The sequence below is a fragment of the Lactuca sativa genome, chromosome 2, assembly GCF_002870075.4.
Source record: "Lactuca sativa cultivar Salinas chromosome 2, Lsat_Salinas_v11, whole genome shotgun sequence".
Lineage (NCBI taxonomy): Eukaryota > Viridiplantae > Streptophyta > Magnoliopsida > Asterales > Asteraceae > Lactuca > Lactuca sativa.
Window position 1 is genome coordinate 215760609 of NC_056624.2, and position 23454 is coordinate 215784062.

Sequence of the window (23454 nt, forward strand, 5' to 3'; positions counted from 1 at the left end):
GTATAATGACAATCATAGTGCTTTAAGTTTGATAAAGAATCCACTCTATCACATGAGAAGACGAATCATATGATGTTCCGCTGAATTTCAATCGTTATGTTCTTGATGAAAATAGGTTCTCTGTTGAAAAGATGGGCAGAACTTGACATATATGTTAACAAAGCCGCTACCAACTGAGTAGTTCAAACATTGTTTGGACTAGATGAAAGTTCACAGAAGATAAATCCCTTCAAGACAAACGGCAACAAACCATCTATATCTTTGAGCATAGTCAACAAACCTTCCTTTACAAAATAGTCCAGAAATATGAGCGTTATTATCTTATTTATGTAAAACCTTAATTACATACGAAGTATCATAATATGAAATCTTAAAATATAGTTATTTTGGACATATAATTTGCTTATTAGATAAAATCTTTAGATATTGTAAAACAATATTTATTTGTTTGTTCGATGGAGAGAAGATTGGTTATGTATGTATGTGGAAAGCAGCATTTGGTGATCACGAGGTAAAACGCAAAGGAAAAGAAGACAGGAATGATAGTCTCCGGTTGGCCTAAAACATATACAATAAAAGAAAAAAAAAATGTAATGTCTGAATAAAAAATGAAAAACGCCATCCGTGGGACTCGAACCCACGACCACGTGGTTAAAAGCCACGCGCTCTACCAACTGAGCTAGAACGGCTGATGTTTATGGTGATTATATTTTGTTTAAACCATTATAGGAAAGTTAAGGCGTCAAATTCAAAGTTGAGTAAGTCTCTAGTTGATTATAAAGTATAAACTAGTAATATATAACTTTCAAAACTGATTTTGAAAGTATGTTTCACAATATAATGTTTACTTTACATGTAATTGTAATATTATGTATCTATATTAGAAAATTTTTCTTTATCAAATAGAAAAAACCACTTTGTTCTTTTTTTATGATGAACACTATTTGACATACGTGATTGATTAATGAAACTGATATAAAGTTTTTCTCTACATAAATCAATAAGTTTTAAGCTTGTAATTTAAAGTGGTCCCTTTTTAAAAAAATAGAAAGTCTAATGTTAAATCAAATTTTAAATATAATATGTATAATGTATGACTATACTGTATCAATCCTTGACCTTTAGGCTATTGTGAAATAAAAATGTAAATATGTGTAAATACTTAATATTCCAATGTGTTGTCCTTTTCACAAGCTTATTTTCATTTGGTGGATATGTTGTAGGATTAAAATCAATATTTTAAAAAGTTATATTAAATGTAATAAACATTTCACTCTTAAAGCAACCAAATACAACTTATATTTCAAGCATCGGATATGTTGTAAGATTAAAATCAATTTCATAAAATGGATTTCGAAATATGTTTGATTTTGTGCCAATTTAGTATATAAATGTTCACCATTGTAAAACATTTTCACATGTTATTTTATTTTCGCAAAACTAATAATTTTTTAAAACGGATTTGATGAAGTCTAATGGCTTCTACTATGTGTGGCACTATATTCAAAAGGTTATACTAAACATGTAATTTCGATGACCCCTCTAGTTAAACATGAAAACCCCAAAGGGATGACATTCAACAATTAGGTTTTCACAAAGTCGGTTACTATATCCAAGTTTAGTATTCAAGTTTAAGTTCTTGGGACTTTTGACATAACATATATTCCGATTTTTCTGAAGTATTGAAGGTTGATTTTGCTAAGGTTTTTGCTTTCGTCTTAACGTCGAGTTTGTTGAAGGATCTAAAACCTAAATTTTGCATGACAATGTGTTATTGTAGAATGCAACTTTGCTGAAAGTGTTGAATTTGTCTGTGTTGCATCAAACATATAAACTACTTTCCATTTGAATGCAACCTTTTTGTATTGCTATTGCATTATTACTATTTTATGTGAATTCCGAAATTAACATCTATTGGAGAATTATCAAATTGTTATAATCTCATTTAGATAGAAATATTTCCTAACTATTACGGGTTTTAGAATTTGATTAAGACATTTTGTAGGGTTTTATATAAAGCCATTAGATGTCATATTTTTATTCATTCTTTCATCCTCTTTTCTATCTTCATCGTTTGGCGGTTTCTACTTTTTGTACCTTATGGTTTTTATGTTTTGGGTTTCCATTTAAATCTTCTTGTGTTCTTTCGTGAGTTGATTATTTGTGTTCCAAACATTCTAAATTTATAACAATTTGGTGAGTTGATTATTTGTGTTCCAAACATTCTTTGTTTATAAAAATTCATTGATAATTCTGAAAAATTAATCATTAATTTGATAACACCTTTAGTTTTGTTATTTTAATGAGCATTCAATTGGTATATTGCCTCTTCCTTTTTCTTGTTTAGAACTTGAGCGAATAAAAGAAAACAAAAACAAGGACATACAAGGCTGCATGATTAATCACTGCCAGCCTAGTCCTACTATATAAAGACCAAAATAGTTTTTCAAAGTTTTCATAATAAATCTACATAGTACAGTGCTACCTACCAACAAGTATTCCTCATAGACTAGATTATTGCCTTTTTATATTTTCTTGTAGCAATCATGTTTTTTTGAATGCTACACATCTCTCTTTACATTATTTGAATGAAAATTTATGGGGTTTACACCAAAATTAAACTACTTTCTTGTCGTATCAGACATCAATATCAAACCTTTCTACATAAAACAAGAATTATATGAATACTAATATTTGATGTAACCCTTGGTGAGGAACACACGAATAAAAAACAAAATTATAAACCTCGAGAAACCATTTCAAGTTCCATGAACATTTCGAGTCTTTGACCACTAAAACAAGGAAATACAATTTACATTTCGAACATCTAAAATTCACATACTCAAAACTTAAACATTTTCCAAACAGAAAAACCAAAGGATTACCCACAAACTAACTACCATTGGCTCTCTTTCCATCCTCCAAATTCTTGTGCATAACTTTCATTTTCCACCTGTACGTATCCATCAAATCAAAGACACAGATTATATATAAGCCAATTAATTATCAAAAATACCTGTCATTCTTGTATGTTTTTTATATAAATTGTGTATATAACAGGTGTAATTAATTAAGAGAGTATGTACCCTTGGGGTGAAGGAGACACCCACTCGAAGATCTCCACGATAGCTTTGGCTACTATCCACAATACTATACTTTTGAGCACGTAGCTCAGACCTTCCATTCTCCACTCCTAGTTCCAGTACTTCTTTCAAGTATATTCTGCATGCATACACGAACTTGTGATTTTTTGTGAAACTGTAATCAAAATGTTATCTTTGATTTAATAAATTAATTAGTCTTTACATACGTTGTTTGTCCAATGTAGTCATCAGATGAGAATGTATCATGGTCCATTATCTTGAGAACAAGCTTAGGTTGTTCATCTGATCCTGGAAATTCCACCCTGAATTTGAATGTTTCATTCCAGCTTGGCTTGCTTCCCTGCCCTGTATCATTTAAAGATGGTAATTAAGTTTACAATGAAAAAAAAACCATTTAATTTAACTAAATAAGGAAAATGTTTTACCTTTGGCTATAGTGCTCTTGTGTTCTTGACTCTTGTACTGAATCAACACATATGGATCTATTTTATCTGTGTAAAATGAACCAATAGTATAAAGTTATGTTGTGCTTGTAAGCCTTTTAAGGAAACATAGATTTATGGTTTTTTTATTGATAAAGATTCGTGTACGCTTCAAGTTAAGCTATTACCACACAATCATATTGACAAAAAATTGGTAAGTGGAGCCCAAAAATCACTAACATTAACATAATAGTATTAATTAGATCAACAATAGATCTTAATTTATAAATCATGTAATTAGGTGAGAAACACACGATGAACGGAGTGCTAACAATCAATGGTTGACTACAACAAAATATCATAAATACTAATTTTTAATGTAAATCACCAAAATATCCAGACTGGGTCCACCAAATTAATTAATGTGTTAATGCCAAGAACGTTTGTAGGACTTTCTAGTCGTCAACTGATCATGTCGAATTCTAGCCGAAGATTTACGAGAAACAGATGCAATACAAAAATAAAATGAAAAATCGCGTCTGATCAAACAAATTTCGAACAAAATCGGTGTACAAAAGGTATAAGAAGAATTGGAATTGAGAAAAATAAGAAACATACTGAGGAAATCAGAATTGCTGAGACCACGAGCATCCACCAGATTCACCTCCATTATTCCGATCGTCATCTCTCTTATTTTCAGATTTCTCTCTCCCTATGAATCTATCTGGTTTGCTAAATCACACAGAAGAATGAAGTGAAAATGAAATTGAAAATCACACGCACACGGCAACGTGCATTAATGGAACTATAAAGACTGGGAGATGAGAGTATCTATACAATTACAAGTTAAACCCTCGTATTTTGAATTCATGCCAATCAACCTACCTGCATCTTTAATGGCTATTTAAAGAGTCAGTTATTTGCTTGGTTGTGGTGCTATTATTTTGATCAAGACTTCAAGATTCCTACAATGGCTGGCGTCTTTGACTTGTTCAGCATGGAGTAGAATTTTCAAATCTAGTTGAAGTTTTCTTTCCCTCATGAGAAGAGTAGCTTCTTTATTAGTATAAATCTTTTACCAAGTCATATAAGAAATGTAATATTGTTTTTATTTCTCATAAGTATTAGTTAATGATCTGCAAATTATAGATTTCGTTTGAGGAAATTAAAACAAAGGCATTTTGATACTTGAAAAATGTTATTCTATTACACTTTAGACAAAATATCCTAATTTGTTCGCTTGCTTTGCAAAATGTAGGAAAGACGATTGCACTGGCTGTTGTTGCGATTAAAATCAATAATTGGTGCGGGAATCGAACTGCACCAACTAATATCGCATCAACAAATACCCTTATTTAATTGTGTGGTTATAAAAACGCACTAAAGACAACCAAAACCGTACCAACAAACAAGAAACCACATTATTAAACAGAAAACACACAATTACAAAACTGCATCCAAAGACAGCCAAAAATGTTGACATGATTAATAATTTTCTTAATGCAAATATTGGATGAGTATACAAATTCATAGTTTTTCGATCCTTCCTGATGACCAAATATTAAATAAGCATCAACCATGATGTTAAATGATGTTGTATTTGGTTTACAACCCATATGTGACGACTTATGTGTTTGTCTTGGAAAGCTGGAGTACACGATTGCTTCTACCTTTCGCTGAGATTACTAATTCTTGGCTTTCCCTAAACCAAAAGCCCATAATATAAATATAACAAAGAAATTCTAATCTAATTAGTTAACAAGAAAATAAAAAAGAAATAGAAGAATACCTGTTGCATATAAAATTTTCGATTATCCCCATTGTTGGATAACGAAGTAAAATAGATATACTTAGAAAACAAGCAACAAGAAAATATAATTGGCAAGTTAAAACAACTTATTTTCCATTACGATAAACAACTTATCTGCCATTACGATACGTAGACCTAAATGGTTAATGTTACTTCAAGAAATCTAAACAACATATTAACTAAAGAAAAGAAACCACATACCAAGAAACTTATAACGAGGAAGCGTCACTGGCGGGAAGGGGTCATCATAGGTTGTGACTATGTTTCTGCCTATTGGAATATTGGGAACAAGAAGATAACTATTTTTGGAATCGAGCGATATAGCCTACATGGCTTTATGTTTTTTGACTTTGGAATCACATAGTGTATTCAGGACAAGTCGATTTGCAAGGAGAAGTGAAGGAGTCGATATGGGAGATAGGGGTGTGGATTTGGGAGGGAGGAACGGGGGAGACAAAATAAGTGTGAGGGAAACAAAAAGTCAAACCAAATAAATGGAAGGGATCTCTGCAAATTTGGAGGGATTGCATGCGAAATGAAAATTTTAAACGAAATAATGCATTTATTGGTATGATCATATGAAATCGCACCAACAAATGCTTTTATTGTTGTGGTTACTTGATTTATTGATATGAAAGTGTTTATCAAAGCAACAAAATAAACCATCATACCAACAAATACGTTTTTGTACTAGTCCTATTAAAACAACTATGAATTTGATATTTATGGTTTGGTCATTTACACATATAAAATGACATTTATACTATTTTAGTTTATCTTGCATTTCTTAACTAATTTTAAATAAAAAAGCAAAATAAATAAGCTTCCACTCCTTTTTTTTTCAATAATATGTATGTACAAGTAAAAATGAAAAATGTACAAGCCTACTAAATCAATTAATCCAATACTACACACTAAGCCTTCATCTTCTACACCATTTCATAACTTGCTTAAACTCTATACCCTAAATCAGTTTCTCTCAAGATCAGGGTCACAACATAGGCAACCGTTCAGGGCCTATCGACAAGTACAAGTTCAACTATGTTGTGAACACAAAAAGAAATCATTAGAAGTCTAAATCAAAAAGAAGGTGGAAACGAACATTGTTAAAGTAGTTCAGAGTTATTTTAGTCAATGCACGTTTCTTTATTTGTTTTTATCTAGAAGTAGTAGAGAGAATAAGTCAAGGCCATGTGGGTGAGTGTCTCTTGGTCTTTAGCTAGCGGTAAAATCAGTTGCTATTTTTATGCTAAGTTTTGCTTTAAATAGGTAGGCATGTACGAGGTGTTTTGTATTCTCTATTTTTCCAGTTTATGAATGAAACAGTGCATCTTTCTGCCCCTGCCCCTATGTATTTCTTTTGTCCCATTCTGTTTCAGCTTATACCCACTGTGATAATTTAGTTTTTGTCCCCTGTTGCTTTATTATCTTGTGAAAAGTCATTAGCATTCCTTCAAAAAGCCAACATTTGGTATCAGAGCGAATCTGGTGCATGCCCAAGTATCAACCACGTCCAGAAGAAATGTCGGGGAATGGTGGGAAGGATGGTCAGATCACGTTGCATTACCCAATGCTTTCTCGGAGCAACTATGCAACGTGGGCTGTTAAAATGAATGTCTTCATGCAGGCTCATGGCGTATGGAAGGCTGTTGAGCCAAGAACTTCCAATACTCTTGTAGAAACAAAGAAAGACAATATGACTTTGGCAGCAATCTACCAAGGAATTCCTAAAGATCTATTACTGCAATTGGCTGAAAAGAAAACGGCTAAAGAAGCATGGGATGCCCTCAAGATAATGTTCATGGGAGCCGATCGAGTGAAGGTGTCGAAAATTCAAACCTTGAAGGCAGAATTTGAAGCCCTGAACATGAAGGAATTTGAAAGTGTAGATGATTTTTTCGTGAAGGTGAGCAATGTGGTGAGTACTTTACGACCATTGGGGGACACAGTGGAAGAGTCATATGAAGTAAAGAAGTTATTGAGCCATGTCATCTAAGTTCCTGCAAATTGCCTTAACTCTAGAGTAATTTGGGGATCTAAATGAAATGTCCACTGAAGAAGTGATAGGTAGATTAAAGGCTCGTGAGAAGAGGATGAACGGCGATATGTGCATATCTACATATATATTTTACATCATATCTTAATACTTTTAGCTATAATTACGCTTATTATAGAACAAAAGGTACTTATTATGTTTAAACTCTGTTATATGGAGTAAAAGACATGCTCGGAAGCAATATGGAAGCTATAAGTAGGAAAATGTGAGCTTAAACAGGAAGAAGATACATAAAGGATGTTGTTGGACAGCTTGACCCCTCGTCAATATTTTGACCTTATCTCCTAACTCGTAACTCCGATTAAGGTGATTCAAAATGATCTAAAAACTAGACACAATTTCGGACGACTTCTGAGTTTTGAGAAAAGTCGGATTTACAATCACCACGACGTGGTGAATGGAATCTTTACGATTCTTACCGCTGGCTTGGAGAATACTGGATAAACTTGAGGACCACGAAGTGGTGCCTTTAACACGTCGTGGTGTCGAGATTTTTGGTAACTATATATATCTCGGACATTAGGTCAATTCCAAGAGAGAGAGAGAGGGTTGAAGGCTGCGACTATTAACGAAAAAATACCCTTCTAAGATCCCTTTGAGGGCAGAATTCAACTAGAGATCAAAGGATAAAGAGATTGGAGCAATGATTCGCATCTACACATTCCGTTCGCTTAGTTTAATCATGATTAGTCTAGTTTCCCTTATGTTTTATGTGTTTTCCAGCTGTGATTATTGTAACAACGTAATTTTTCAACCAAAATTTTCATTTTTAACACAATAAAAAGTTGTATCATAATTCTCAAAACACATATTTCTCAAATGTAAACAAAAGGAAACACAATCCCATAATCATAAAAACAATCTCCTACCGGTGTGTACAATCATGTCGGTGCCTTGCCGCGATCCTCGGATGTCACACCTCAAAACCGGAACGGCGGAAACGTTCTGAGGTGGATGACGTCATGTCAAGTATCACAACACATGCATTATAGTAATCAAAGTACAACAAAACATTGCATTAATAGTAATAGTTTTACATGATTTACATTACAATATATCAAAGTAATAAAAGCAAATATAATAAGTACAACATGGTACTAAGCTATCTTCATCAACAGCTCCGGGGATGTACCTGTCTAAATGCTGACCTGAGAATACAAGTTATTTGAAAAGCGAGTATCAGCATTTTTACAAATGCTGGTGAATTCATAAGTATTTAGTGGCATTTTATCCAAATAACTTAATAAAAGTGGTAGTTTTAGAGTATCCATTAAATTAGTGTCTTTTCCAGAAAATCCTATATTTTCTTTAATAAAAGCAGTCTTCTACCAAGACTGGACGGAGTTCTGTGGTAAAAAGTAGTTTTCCCTTAATCGCTATCATTATCAAAATACAGAATTTGATTATTAAAGAAAGCAAGAGGAATCAGGGAAATAACATATGCCTCAGCAGTGAAGACTGCTGACTAAGGCAAAAGGAATCATAGACTCCAGGAGAGTATCGAACAAACGACACGCCTGGCTCAGTCTAACAAAGGGAGACACAGACCCCAGACAGTACCAAATGAAAGGTACGACTAGTAAGGTCTAAAACAGAGAATACAGACCGCAGACAGTATCAAATGAAAGTTACAGCTAGCAAGGTCTAAAAACAGTGTGACTCTGAGAGTGGGTTTCCAGCATACAGTGTAAATTGCTGGTGAAATATCGTTACCTTAAGGCCATGAATTATAAGGTAACCTGGGATACTCGTAACCATACTAACTGACACTAGAGTACCTGACGCCCTACAAGCGTCTATAAAATATGACATTTGTCACCCCTTGGCTTGGTAGGCCGTGGACTGTAGCTAGCAGTCAGGGTGCGGGGGTCTCAATCCCGTATAGATCTATACACATAATGTCCGCTCTCCCTACAAGAGACTCTGGTTACCAACTAGACGACGAAGAAGGCCATGTCCCGAAGATGCATCCCAATGAGTGGGTAGTGGGTTTCGTGTAGAAGTGTTGAACTAGAGGTAGAGACTCATAACTGAACTGACTAGAGTATACCTATATGTCTATGCTCGTATACATAACATATAACTAATGAATCAAACGACCTTCGGACGGCCATCCGATCCCACCAGACCACATCTAAACGAAGAAAAGGAAATAGGGCGGACAAGCCCTCCTAAGTCCTTCAATCATTATTTATGTGCACCTATACAAGCACAGACATACATCTAACTACGACTGAGTGTGTAACAAGTGGAAACGTATCGTGATGTATAACCGAATCATGGTGTGTAAACATACAGTGTGGAATAACCGAATCGTGGTGTGTAAACGTACAGTGTGGAATAACCAGTTCTTGATGTATAAACGTACAGTATGGAATAACCGTATCATAAAGTATGAACGAATAGTGTGGAATAACCAAATCGTAAAGTGTAAACAAACAGTGTGGGATAATTGAATCGTGAAGTATAAGAGTTACCAAATATAAGTGCATCACAAAGTGGAAACGTTATCAAGTAGGAGTTTAAACTAAGTAAAAGCGAAGCAGCGGCATCTAACAAGTAAGAAAATTCGGCATGAAAGAGAACCTTGATGAAAACCTTGGAAAACCTTTATGCTTAAGAAAATCACAACTTGGTGTTCCTTATTAAAATAAGTTTGAAAATCTTTAAAAATCCTTTTGAAAACCTTTCATAAACAAGTTTAAAATGAAACTTTGATTAAACATCATAAGTAAAAGCTGAACAAATAACTATGTTTTTAGGAAAACCATTTACAGTGTCATTCTCAGTAAAACAGTTAACAGTGTGGTAAATCCTTGTGCATGCGGGTTATCAATCACATGTGATTGATATGATAACTGGCATGTTTAACTTGTATTCCCCCCTATAAAACATGTAAAAACATTTAAAAGGTTCATTCAGGGGTATGAACTCACCTGGTGTAAGTGGATCCGACGAAGGTGCCGGTTGGGTGCTCGGTGTCAAGTAAGGACTTGGACACACTTAGTGACCTATTTAACATATGATAACATATGTTCACATACAATTAGTACATTTAATACTAATTAAACAAGTATACGCACTCTAAGGAGCGGAAAATACTTTGGTTAAGTGTTTGGGGTGTCCCGGGTAACATCTAAGGGTGTGAATGACTTAGGAATGGAGTTTACTCTTCAAGAGTAAACTCTATACACTTAGTTTACGGCCCTGGGACAACTCCCCATGAGTTTACGGCCGTAAACTCATGGTGAGGGTGTTCTAGGGTGTTTAAAAGCTTTAACTTCTTCATGGAATTTTGCTAGGTCCAAAACTAAATGGTATAAAGGGATTTAAGGCTTTTAAAAGGACAATATGGGAGTTCCATGAACCACCCCTATGGGAGTTCACGGCCGTGAACTCCTATCCTTTGATTTTATGGAAGTTTAAAGTCCCTAATTCACTTCTAGTAATTTGTAATAAAGATCTAAGGCCATTTAGGGGACAAAAACCGTCTTTTGACATAGTTTGGGGGTGTTTATGGCCTAGGCACTTGCCTGGGCCGTAAACTCCAATTTACCTCATATTTCCTTGTGTTTGAATGTTCTAAACCCGAAATGGCAAGCCCCTAATTTATGTATTAAGCCTAAGGGTGGTTTGGGAGTGTTTTTGGGGGAATTTATACAAGCATACGAGGTGTTTACGGCCTAAGCATGTGCTTGGGACGTAAACTCTCTTTTAGGCCCTAAAACTTTGTGTTTTCATGTTTAAACACTCCTAGATAAATTCCTTAATTGGTTCTAGGCTTAACGGGACAAACTTGGGTCATTTTGGCCTTATTTAAGGGGTTTACGGCCTAAGGAGGATCTTAGGCCGTAAACTCCTTTTCCACAGCTTAAATGGTCGATTTTTGGGCTATAACAACAATCCATGATGTTTAGAATAAGCTAGGGTAAGGAGACTTACAATTTGGAAGCGTTTGGTTGCGGATTTGAGTCGAAAACGGGCTTGTATGAGAGAGAGTATAGAGAGAGGGTGAAAAAAGGTTGAAATGGAGTTTACTCCCCCCTTATATAGGGGCTTGAGTTGAAGCTCAGTGAAAATCTACCCAATACTACCGTTATGCGGGGCTTTTGGTCGCACCCGATTTAGTGGTCGTAATAATAAAACTAACTTTTTTTTCCAATTAAATGGAAATGTAAGGTAAGTGTCTTTATTTACTTTATTACGACTATAACGACATGAAAATATAAATAAATTAAACATTTATTTATTTGGCACCCTCTAATTAACGGGACTTTTATAAAAGGGAATATTTCGTTAACGGTAACGGGGTAATGTAACGGAATAAACTTTGGGTTGTCAAATCGGAACTACCTGAAACACATAACACATAACACGGTAAGCAGAAAAGCTTAGTGAGTTCCCCAAAATACCACACACAGCATAGTAGCCACTCGAGGCTATAACTCAATTAGACCCTCTGGTCAATGTGTCTCAGTGGGAGCCTTTGGTCCCACAACTCATATGGACCCACCGATCCCTCAACTCAGCATCACAATATAATACTCATAAAGCATAACACAAGTAAATAGCAAGATATTTGATTACACAGTTCATGCACATAAGACCCTCTGGTCACACATAAGGTTTACCACTCAAGGTAAGTATAGTGAGAAGACTCACCTCTTAAGGTAACGAATGAAAATCTCGCAATCGGTATCGTGATCTCTATTCTCGGGTCTAGCTCCCACCTAACACATAATAATTATCCCTAATTAATATTGGCCTTCAAGAAGCTAGACTAATCCTTCTACAACTCACAGAAGGGTAAAAGACCATTTTACCCCTCCAATGCTCAATAGCCCTCAATCTTGACCAAACCCTAAAAGTCAACAAAAGTCAACAGCGGGAGTACGCGACGCGTATCAGCTTTGTACGCGGGGCGTACCCCATGGCTAACCAGAAACGGGGAACTTGACCCCCTACGCTGCGTATACTGGGATAACGCCCGACGTAAGTCCCAGTTTCACACTTCTCGTGGTTTTTGGTCTGAATCGGCTAAGACAAAGACTCAAATCCCAGATCTAGTTACTCTAATGCCTCTTAATCCATAAAGTCAGTTACTTTAAGCCTTTGCATGGTTGTAAAGGTCACCAACCCCCAAATCATGCCATTTCCTTCCTTAAAAGACTCATAACTCATGCATGGTCAATTCTTAATGACCAAGATTAGATTTTTATGGCTCAATAACACAAAATAAGCCAACATGGGACATATCTCGGGCTCTAAGGGCTTATCAACTCATAAAGCCATCAACTTGGGTTGTGGTGACTTGGTAAGGCATGTGGAAGATATGGTGGATAACCTATTGATCCATGTTCAAATCCTGGCACTACTAAGCCCTTGTGGCCATGGAGGTTCGCCTGCAGTGACTCCAGGGCATGAGGCAAAGCCTCATGTTTGCAGCGGGGGATTAGTCGGTGCGCAAAAGCTGGCCCGGAAACCCTCGTTAGGGAAGTTCCCTTTCCAAAAAAAACCTTAAAACACCCCACACATGAACACATCAAAAGAGTAGGAAATCTTGGAGCTTTTTACCTCCAAATGAAGCCTCTCCCACTGGTAAGCTTAGGTCTAAGAGCTTGGTCTCTAACTCCTTCTTCCCCAAAGCTTCCTTTCCACTCCAAAAGCTCAAGAACACACCCACAAGCTCTCAAAGGCACTCTCTTGCTACAAGAATGAGATTTAGGGTTTTGGGGAGGTTAAGTCTCTGGAAATGGTAGCCACAAGGAGGCCATAACACTCTTTAAATAGGGGACACACTCAATATTAGGGTTACAATTTGGGCCTGGTACGCCCTGCGTACACCTTGGTACGCCTGACGTACTAGGCGGCCCTCCGTGATCAAACACGCGCACGAGTACATTGAGCGTACACTCTAGTACGCCCCGCGTACCCGTCTACCACCCTTTTCTTATCAAGGACCAATATGGATAATTGCTTAAAGATTAGGGTTCACAAGGTATACCTGGGTTTTTGGATGTTACAATTACGGGCTAAAAACCCTTGCTTTCGTTTAGTTAGTTGAAACCTAAAACTATGAGTTAGTTTCTTACTTTATGGATTATATGAATTTGGTTTATGTATGTGTTTGATTATCATTACCTAGCATGTTAAAGTTTGTAACTTTGTTGCTTAATTTCAAGTGTAGTGTAGCTTAGTGGCCATTAATTACATGAACTTGATTACCTTGTGATTTAGTGACCATTAATTGCTAGAGCTAGGATCGACCAAATCTTAGATAAGTAATAAAAGCAACAAATTTAGCTGTGCTTGAGAACATAATTGTGACCATAATGGTGTTTGTTTAGATAAATCTTACATAGCCCATCTATAATGAATAACTAATTTTGTGTTTTGCTTGTGTATGACCATACAAGGTAGTTCATGAATTGGTGAAAATATTAGTAAATTTGGACTTGAATTGCTAATTACAATAACTTGGCAACCAACTTTATTAATCCATAAATAAAAACTAACCATAGGAAAAAGGTGGATTTGAAACTAAACGAAAGTATTTTAGTATATTGATTACAATCGTTTTTATTTGAGTGTTTAAGTTTTTTTGAACTTGTAAAATCAGATAACCCCCCCCCCCCCATTTTAGTTATTTTTCTTAGTTTAGCTTTTAGTAGTTATTTTATTAATTAAATACCGTTCCTTGTGATCGACACCCGACTTACCCAAACTATACTATAATCTGACTAGGTACACTGCCTATAGGTGCATAGTTAGTATAAGTTTGTTAGGTTATAAATTTAAAAATTGATAGGTATATTTTGTGCACATCAAAAGGCCATAGTGAAATAGAAGAAAAAAACTTTTGTTAACCCATCAAGAGTGGACAGAGAGAAACAAGAAGAAGGCTGGAGATGACTCAAAATTTAAAAGAAATAGAGGAGGTTCAAGGGCTTCACGTGGAAGAGGAAGAGGACGGGGCAAAGGCAATAATCAAGTTGGTCGAGGTGGTCGGGAAAGAAGTGGCTCACACAATCGAAAGGATGAGAATCGTGCCTTATCAAGTAATCAAGACAAGAGTGGAGTGCAATGCTACAATAGTCAAGATTACAGACACTTTACAACTGAGTGCAAGAATCATAGACGAGAAAGGATTCAAGAAAACAACCTAATACAAGATGATGAACCTGCACTCATGCTGGCTTCTCTTGAAACAAGAGAAGAGACGTGTGAAGTTTTCCTGAATGAAGAAAAAGTGAATCCACAACTGTAGACAAAAGGAGATGAATCAAGTTAAACAAATTTGTGGTACTTAGACACAGGGGCCAGCAATCACATGACATGTGATAAAAAGAAATTTTGTGATCTTAACACAGCGATTCAAGGCTATGTAAGATTTGGGAATGAATCTAGAGTTAGAATTGAAGGAAAAGGGAATATAGTTTTCCAGTGCAAAAATGGAGAACAAAAAAAGTTACAGGAAGTGTATTATATACTTGATCTCTGTAACAACATCATAAGCTTGGGTCAACTATCTGAAGGAGGAGACAAAATCAGAATCAAGGAACCGTTTCTATGGGTCCATGATGCAACCGGGCGACTACTTATGAAAGTCCAATGATCCCTGAATCGTCTCTATAAAATTGAGCTAGAAGAAATAAGAACAAGTTGCTTAATTGCGAAATTGAGCAATCCGACATAGCTATGGCATGCGAGGTTGGGGCATGTAAACTTTACTGCACTCAAGTTAATGTCTAACAAGAAGATAGTTGAAGGAATGCCGAAAATAGACATTCCCTCACACTGGTGTGATGGCTGTTTCGTTAGGAAGTAGTCGAGAAACCCATATCCGTCTCATACAAGCTACAGAGCACAAAGGAGATTGGAGCTCATCCATGGGGACTTATGTGGTCCAATATCGCCTCCGACACCCATAGGGAACCGATATTTCTTTTTGCTGGTAGATGACTACAACAGAGTCATGTGGATGTACTTACTAAAGACGAAAGACGAGGCCTTTTAGTCCTTCAAAAACTTCAAGGTAAAAGTGGAGACAGAAATGGGTGAGAAGATTAAGGTACTAAGAACAGACCGTGGATGTGAGCTTTTCTCGAATCAGTTCACAAAGTACTATGATGAAACTGGGCTTGAACGTCAGTACACATCGTTGTATTCACCACAGCAAAACGGTGTGGTAGAGAGGAGGAATAGAACCATTCTAGAGATGGTTAGATGTAACTTAAAGATGATGAGTATGCCAGATGTACTGTGGGGCGAAGCTGTGAGCTATGTTGTTCACATATTGAACAAAAGAAGTACCAAAGCTCTCAATGAATCAACACTGTATGAGATGTAGACCGGTCGGAAACCACAAATTGGGCACCTCAGGGTATATGGGTGTGTGGTGCATATGATGGTCACTAAGAATCACTTGAAGAAGCTGGATGAAAGAAGCAAGCTTGTAGTACATTTGGGAATTAAAAGGGGAACGAAATCATACAGATTGCTAGACCTGGACATTGGATCGATTCACATAATGTAACGCCCGTAGATCCGGGCTAGTCAATTTAGAGACGATAAGCATCAAAAATGAATTTTTGATGGAAGATTATTTAGAAGGATTAATCTTAACCAATTTTTAGTATATGTCACAAGGTTTCTGTGCATATAAAGAACGCCAAAATTCAAGTTATAACGAAGAAGTTATGACCTGTCGAAGTTTCGCGACAGAACCGGTGCGACCCAACGCGACGTAAATAGTGAATTTAAGGTAGATAAATATCTATCCTTAGTGATCTAAACGAGAGTCAAATATGTCTACGATAGTAGTCCAACGATAAAAATACAGACGAAAACGGAGTTCAGATGAAAGAGTTATGAATTTCGAACGGAGTTTTCCTGTCCCGACCTACTAAGGATAATATATAAGTAATATATTTATAATATATTAAAAATAAAGTCAAAATTATCCAATGGAGTCTAAACGATAGTTGTATAGCATAATCTCACCTACACGTCGATATAAAGAACGTCGAAAACGGAGTTCGTATGCGAAAGTTATGAATTTCTGAAGTTCGGGGCGCGAAACCCCAAAACTGTCAGATACCACGACGTGGCAAGCAGTGCCACGACGTGGAAAGTCTTCTGACACCTCCAGGAGTCCCCCATATGCAACTTACGATGACGCATGCAGTAACGACCAAGCCCACGACGTGGAAAAAGGTGTCACGACGTGGCAAGGGCAGATTTTGCCCTATAAATAGATTTGAAGGGCCAGCCGAGTTTGGTTGCTCATTCTCTAATCTCTCACCCATATTACCTCGATTTATGTGCAAAGAAGTACCCCCGAATCCCCGGTATCATTCTGAGACCCGAAGCGAGTCCCGAAGCCCGAAGATCCCGAGAAGAAAAGAGTTTCCGAGCCGAAGCTCTGCCTGCGAGAAGCTCGTTGTGTGAAGATCTTCCAGATCTACCGAAGAATACTACCATTGCAAGCCGTAGTGCTGCCCGATCATCTTCTGATCAAGTGAGTGTATAGTCCCTTTCATAAACACGATAATAATACAAGTATTGTTTGAATGTATTAAGTATATTGTTGTTTATATGTGTGAGTGTGTGGTTACTTTCTTCTAACACATAAATATGAAGTATTTGTTATGAAATACGTGCTATGTGTTTATATATTGTTATGGGTTATTTGAAATGAGTATTGATTGAATGTTTATACATGTCTTATGTTGTATATGTATTTTATATCTACAAATATGTTAGGTAGGACATGTGTAACATCCCCATTTTCACGGCCAGAAAAGACCGATTTTGTTTCTGCTTTATAAAAATCAGAGTACTTCTTTTCATAAAAATGTTGCGGAGTTTTTTCCCAGAAAAACATGATAAATACGTTATCAAAACATTTTCGAAGAAACGTATTTTATTTATTTTAAAACGTTTGAAATGTCATCGTCAATACAGAAACATAAGCATAAACAGAACTTACTAGTGATCTTCATCTCTTTAATCTCTCAGTGTAATGTGACTTCATAACAACATCTGTGACATAAATAAACTGAGTAGGTTAGGTTGGGAAACCTGGTGAGTACATAGGGTTTTCAACCCACAATAATATAATTATTATGTTTAAACAATCAAACAATCAACCCAATTACCCATCCCCATTATCTTCTTTAGTCTTAAGGATCTACCCTAAGAATCAGCTATTCCTCGTTTATTTATTCCTAAGGAATCGGCATGAAGTCCATCGTTTACCAAGGCTTATAGATTATAATTGGTGAACACGTAGTCCAAAGCATCTTGTAAACACTTAGTTCAAAAGTAACTAGTAAACACACTTAGTTCAAAATACTTAGTGAACACACTCAGTTCAAAAATACCTAGTGAACACACTCAGTTCAAAAATACCTAGTGAACACACTCAGTTCAAAATACCTAATGAGCACCTAGTTCAAAAACACCTACAGGTTACGAGCCTGCTAGCGTTCCACTGGACTGTCTAGTATCATCCATGGTCGTCATCTATACTCCACTAGATGACTGGATCACTGTCAACATTGATGTCTTTCATCGTGTTATCACACAATAACTATTTCATCTACCCATGTTTTACCCAACACATTTTGTAGATATAAAATACATATACAGTTTAAATCATTTAAAACATGTATAAAAATCTTTCACCCAGCATAGACACCAAGTATTCAAACAATATGCACACATAGCACGTAATTTATATTAAAATACTTCATATCTATGTGTAAGATGAAAGGGACTATGCACTCACTTGATTAGGTGGTGAATCGGTACTCGGACAGCACTTCGTTACTCTTAAAACAATTTCCCTCGACAAAACCTAGTATCATTACCACTAGGGTTTAGTTCAGTATTTACCGGGACTAATTTAATAGTCTAGCTGTTATTATTATATACGCGTTAAACAACACTATATAAATCATAATAATAGCCCAAATAATTATTTTAAGGTCCTAATAATGTTACTATAATTAATTAGAAGCTATATTAAAAATAGCGTAGACGTAGCTCACTTACAGCGGGTTTTATCGAAAACCGGGCTTTGCTGGAGCAGCGTTCCCGAGCCGAAAGGCTCCTTCTCTTGGAGCTTCCCGGTGCTCCGGGACTTGCTTCTAACACCTTGGAGGTGCTAGGGAAAAACCTTGAAGGTTTGGGGGTATTTGGGAGGAAAGAAGTGAAGGGTTGTGAAGAAAATGGGAGATTTGTGCCTCTATTTATAGGCTGCCAACGCCGAGTACGCCGAGCGTACTAAAAAATTACACTAAGCGTACTCAAAATTACGCTGGGCGTAATGTGCCACGTGTCACAATCTGGTGGCTAGCCTTGGGGAGGAAGCAACGGCTGTGATCGCGCCACGTCACCCAAACTGCACAGCACCCTCCTGACTTAGAAAAATCATAACTTTTGCATACGAGCTCCGTTTTCGACGTTCTTTATATCCACGTGAAGGCGGGAACATGCTATACAACTTTAGTTTAGACTCCGTCAGCTAATTTTGACTCAATTTTAAATTTTATATTATTAACAGGCCGGGACAGGATTGGTCCGTTAAATCCTCATAACGTCTTCATCCGACGTCTGTTTTCGCCCATCTTTTTCTCATTACTCTACTCTTAACGAGATCTTCGATTCTTGTTTAGGTCATGTCAGCTAAAAATCACTCGATCTAATATTCGAATTTCGGGATGTACACCGCTAATCCGAAACTTCGAAAAATCATAACTCCTTCATACGAAGTCAAATTTGGGTATTCTTTTTATCGATGTTCTTAGTTTAACATACTCTACAATTTTTGTTTATATCGCTAAGGCTAAAACTCGCTCTATCGTAAATTCATTATTTACGCTTCCCGGTGTCGTGCCGGTTTCGTCGCGAAACTTCGACGGGTCATAACTTCTTCGTTATAACTCGGATTTCGGCATTCTTTATATGTATGGAAACCTTGTGACATATACTAAAAATTGGTTCAAATTATTTATTCTAAATAATCTTTTTTCAAAAAGTCATTTTCGACACTTATTGCCTCTAACTTGACTAGCCCAGATCTACGGGCGTTACAACATGGGTAGATGAGATCCGTGAGTATGGATCAGCTCAAGAGGTTAGTTTTAGATCTGTGAGTATGGATCAGATCAAGAGGTTAGTTTTAGATCCATGAGTACGGATCAGATCAAGAGGTTAGTTTTAGATCCGTGAGTACGGATCATATCAAGAGATTAGTTTTAGATCCGTGAGTATGGATCAACTCAAGAGGTTAGTTTTAGATCCGTGAGTATGGATTAGACCAAGAGGTTAGTTTTAGATCCGGGAGTATGGATCAGGTAAAGAAATAAACTTGCTATTAGTCTGGGAGTATGGATTAAGACTAAGATAATTGTCCTTAGTCCAGGAGTATGGATTGGGCACAGTTATAGATCCGGGAGTATGGATCAGATATGGATTAAGACTAAGTTAATTGTTTCTAGTCCGGGAGTATGATTTGGACACTGTTATAGATCCGGGAGTATGGATCAGATATGGATTAATACTAAGTTAATTGTTTCTAGTTCGGGAGTATGGATTGGGCACAGTTATAGATTTGGGAGTATGGATCAGATCAGGATTAAGGTATAGTTAAATATCCCTATTCCGGGAGTATGGATTGGGTACAATTGTTGATCCGGGGGTATGGATCAGATCAGGAGGTTAGTTTTAGATTCGTGAGTATGGATCAGGTAGTTTTAGATCCGTGAGTATGGATTAGGGGAAAAGGTTAGTTTTAGATCCGTGAGTATGGATCAGGTGAAAAGGTTAGTTGTAGATCTGTGAGTATGGATCGGGTGAAAAGGTTAGTTTTAGATATGTGAGTAGGGATCAGGTAAAGAGGAAAATTTTAGATACGAGAGTTTAGATCGTGTCATTGTGAGGATCGATGGGGTGGGATAAGAGTTGCCTTTATATGGTGAAATTCTACAAGTTTGAATGTTCTATATTTATAAATATATGATATAACATTGTGGGATGAAAACCCTATATGCTCACCAGGCTCCCAAGCCTGACCCACTCAGTTTTCTTTGTATCACACGTATCAATACGAAGACATATTTCACAGAGAGATTTAAAGGATATATAAATCATTAGTGTAATTGAATGTAAGTTCTGTTTATGCTTATATGTTTGTATCGAAACATGACATCTCGAGGTTTTATTATTAAATGAAAATACATTCTCTTCGAGAAATGTTTTGATAAGTTATTATCATATCTTGTTTTGGGAACAAATTCCGCAACCGTTTTCTTTAAAAGATTACCCTGATTTTAAAAACAAAGCATAAACAAATCAGTCTTTTCGGGCCATGAAATTGGGGATGTCACACATAAGTAGGAATATTGTATTTCAAGAAGATCAAACATGGATGTCGGAAAAGGCGACAAAGGTACGAGCGATTCCAAGTTTGAGCTTCACAGTTAAAGGTTTCGATTTTGATGATGATCAATTAGTCGTTGAAAGCGATACTAATGAAGGAGATGGGGAAATTATGGGTACACCCAACGGACAAGATCCATCTTACGATATGGACTAGGCCGGTGACCGACTCACAACCCACCAATCACCAAATGGGCTCACAATCGGATCAGAATGAGAGTCCGTTGGATTCATCACTTGCGTCAAATTTACCGTCAACGCCAAATTCTCAAACTTCAACAAATTCGCCTGTATCCACGCCAAATTCCTCAAGTACAAATTCAAGCTCAGCTGGTGGCGGTGCTCCCAAACGCTACAGATTACTAACAGACCTGTATGAGAACAAATATTAATGGTTTGTGAAGACGAAGAACCAACCACGTACAGTGGTGGAACTTGAAGTTTTGATTTGGAGGGGCCGAAAATAGAATATGTATAAAAATTGAATAACAGAAGGGGGGGGGGGGGGGGAAGTCAGATTTTATTGTTTTAGTCATAATATGTAAATTTTTTAATACATATGGACTAATTATAAAAAAAAAAATAAGGGGGGCCATAACCCCCTGGCCCTACATAACCTTCGCCACTGACCACGTACCTAGAAGCCAAGAAAAGTGTCGAGTGGGTGAATGCCATGAAGGCAGAGTTGTCATCGATTGAGAAGAACAATATATGGAGCCTTGTGAATCTGCCAAACGGGCGAATGCCAATTAGTCTAAAATGGGTATTTAAGGTGAAAAGAGATCCAACAAGGGAGATCGTGAAGCACAAGGCCAGAATCGTAGCAAAAGGCTACACCCAAAAACAGGGAATTGACTACGAGGAAGTCTTTGCACCTGTTGCAAGAATTGAAAGGGTACGCACTATCTTAGCTCTTACAGGATCAAACGGATGGAAAGTGCACCATCTTGACTTGAAATCAACATTCCTGAATGGGAACCTAGAAGAAGAAATCTATGTGACACAACCTGAGGGTTTTGAAAAGAAGGGCAAAGAAGGGTGGTGTACAAACTAACAAAAGCTCCCTATGGGTTGAAACAAGCACCCAGAGCTTGGAATGCCTGTTTGGATAAGTACCTGAGAAGTTTGGGATGTGTTAGATGCCAGCAAGAACACTCTGTTTACACAAGAAAGAAAAGAGGTCACATCTTGATCATCGGTGTGTATGCGGATGATCTTCTAGTGACTGGAAGCAATCAAGAAGATGTGGCAAAGTTTAAACTGGAGATGAAGAACAAGTTTGAGATGAGTGATCTTGGTTTGCTCACTTATTATTTGGGAATTGATGTGAATCAAAGTGGAGCTGGAATAACTCTAAAGCAAGAAGCATATGCCAAAACTATCCTTGCCAAGACCCAAATGATAGAATGCAATCCTACTAAAAGTCTAAGGGAGCATAAATTGAAGCTGACTAAAGATGAAGGAGGAGAGCTTGTAAATCCTACCGAATACTGGAGCATAGTAGGAGGACTCAGGTATTTAACTCACACCCGTCCTGATATATCATTTGCAGTTGGAGTTGTCAGCCGTTTCATGGAAAAACCAACCATGAAACATCTTCAAGCTGTAAAAGATATTCTAAGATACGTAAAGGGCACCCTGGGTTATGGTTTGGTGTACACAAAAGGAGAAAGAAAAATCACTATTACTAGGCATTCACATAGTGATATGGGGAATGATGAGGTTAACAGGAGAAGCATAGGAGGGATGGCTTTCTACTTAAATGACAACCTGGTGTCATGGACATCCCATAAACAACATTGTGTAGCTCTGTCTTCGTGTGAGGCAGAATTTATGGCAGCAACTATGGCAGCTTGTCAAGGAATTTGGTTACATGGTCTTCTTGTGGAAATCAGTGGTCAAAACATACCTCCTGCAACATTGTATGTTGATAACCAGTCAGCTCTTGATCTCATGAGGAATCCTAAGCAAACATATTCATATAAGGTTCCATTTCATAAGAGAATGCGTAGAAGGTGGAAAGATAACAGTGGCTCATGTTTGTAGTAAAAGTTAGAAGGCAGATATTCTAACAAAACCAATGGCAAGGGTGAAACATGAGGAGATGCGAAATGTAATTGGAGTAAAGCACATTACCAACTCTGAACTAAGGGGGAAAATGTTAAAGTAGTTCAGAGTTATTTTAGTCAATACACGTTTCTTTATTTGTTTTTATCTAGAAGTAGTAGAGAGAATAAGTCAAGGCCATGTGGGTGAGTGTCTCATGGTCTTTAGCTCGCAGTAGAATCAGTTGTTATTTTTTATGCTAAGTTTTGCTTTAAATAGGTAGGCATACACGAGGTGTTTTGTATTCTTTATTTTTCCAGTTTATGAATGAAACAGTGCAGCTTTCTGCCATATCCCTGTGTATTTCTTTTGTACCATTCTGTTTCAGCTTATACCCACTGTGATAATTTAGTTTCTGTCCCCTGATGCTTTATTATCTTGTGAAAAGTCATTAGCATTCCTTCAAAAAGTCAACAAACACCAAATAGTAGAATAAAAGAGAAATATGAAATCAAATCTATGCGACCCACGCACCAATTCCTGGTGCTCAGACAAGTCACTTTTACAATT

At 36.8% G+C, this 23454-nt stretch overlaps 1 protein-coding gene and 1 non-coding gene across 3 annotated transcripts; both read right to left on the minus strand.

Annotated features, from left to right (window-relative positions):
• Window positions 1-616: 616 nt before the first annotated feature.
• Window positions 617-689, minus strand: TRNAK-UUU (transfer RNA lysine (anticodon UUU)). The gene has a single exon. It is a non-coding gene; the product is annotated as a tRNA-Lys (tRNA).
• Window positions 690-2725: 2036 nt separating this feature from the next.
• LOC111905751 (16 kDa phloem protein 1) lies at window positions 2726-5812 on the minus strand. Of its 2 annotated transcripts, XM_042899559.2 has the most exons (7): window positions 5538-5812; window positions 4412-5228; window positions 4145-4258; window positions 3530-3595; window positions 3311-3449; window positions 3087-3222; window positions 2726-2953 (listed from the first exon to the last, which is right to left on the minus strand). In XM_042899559.2, exons 3-7 carry the CDS (start codon window positions 4209-4211, stop codon window positions 2897-2899), a joined length of 465 nt encoding a protein of 154 aa, XP_042755493.1. In that variant the 5' UTR covers window positions 4212-4258; window positions 4412-5228; window positions 5538-5812; the 3' UTR covers window positions 2726-2896. The 2 variants fall into 2 exon arrangements, with proteins under 2 accessions (XP_042755493.1, XP_023757253.1); XM_023901485.3 differs by lacking the exon at window positions 4412-5228.
• Between the last annotated feature and the right edge of the window lie 17642 nt (window positions 5813-23454).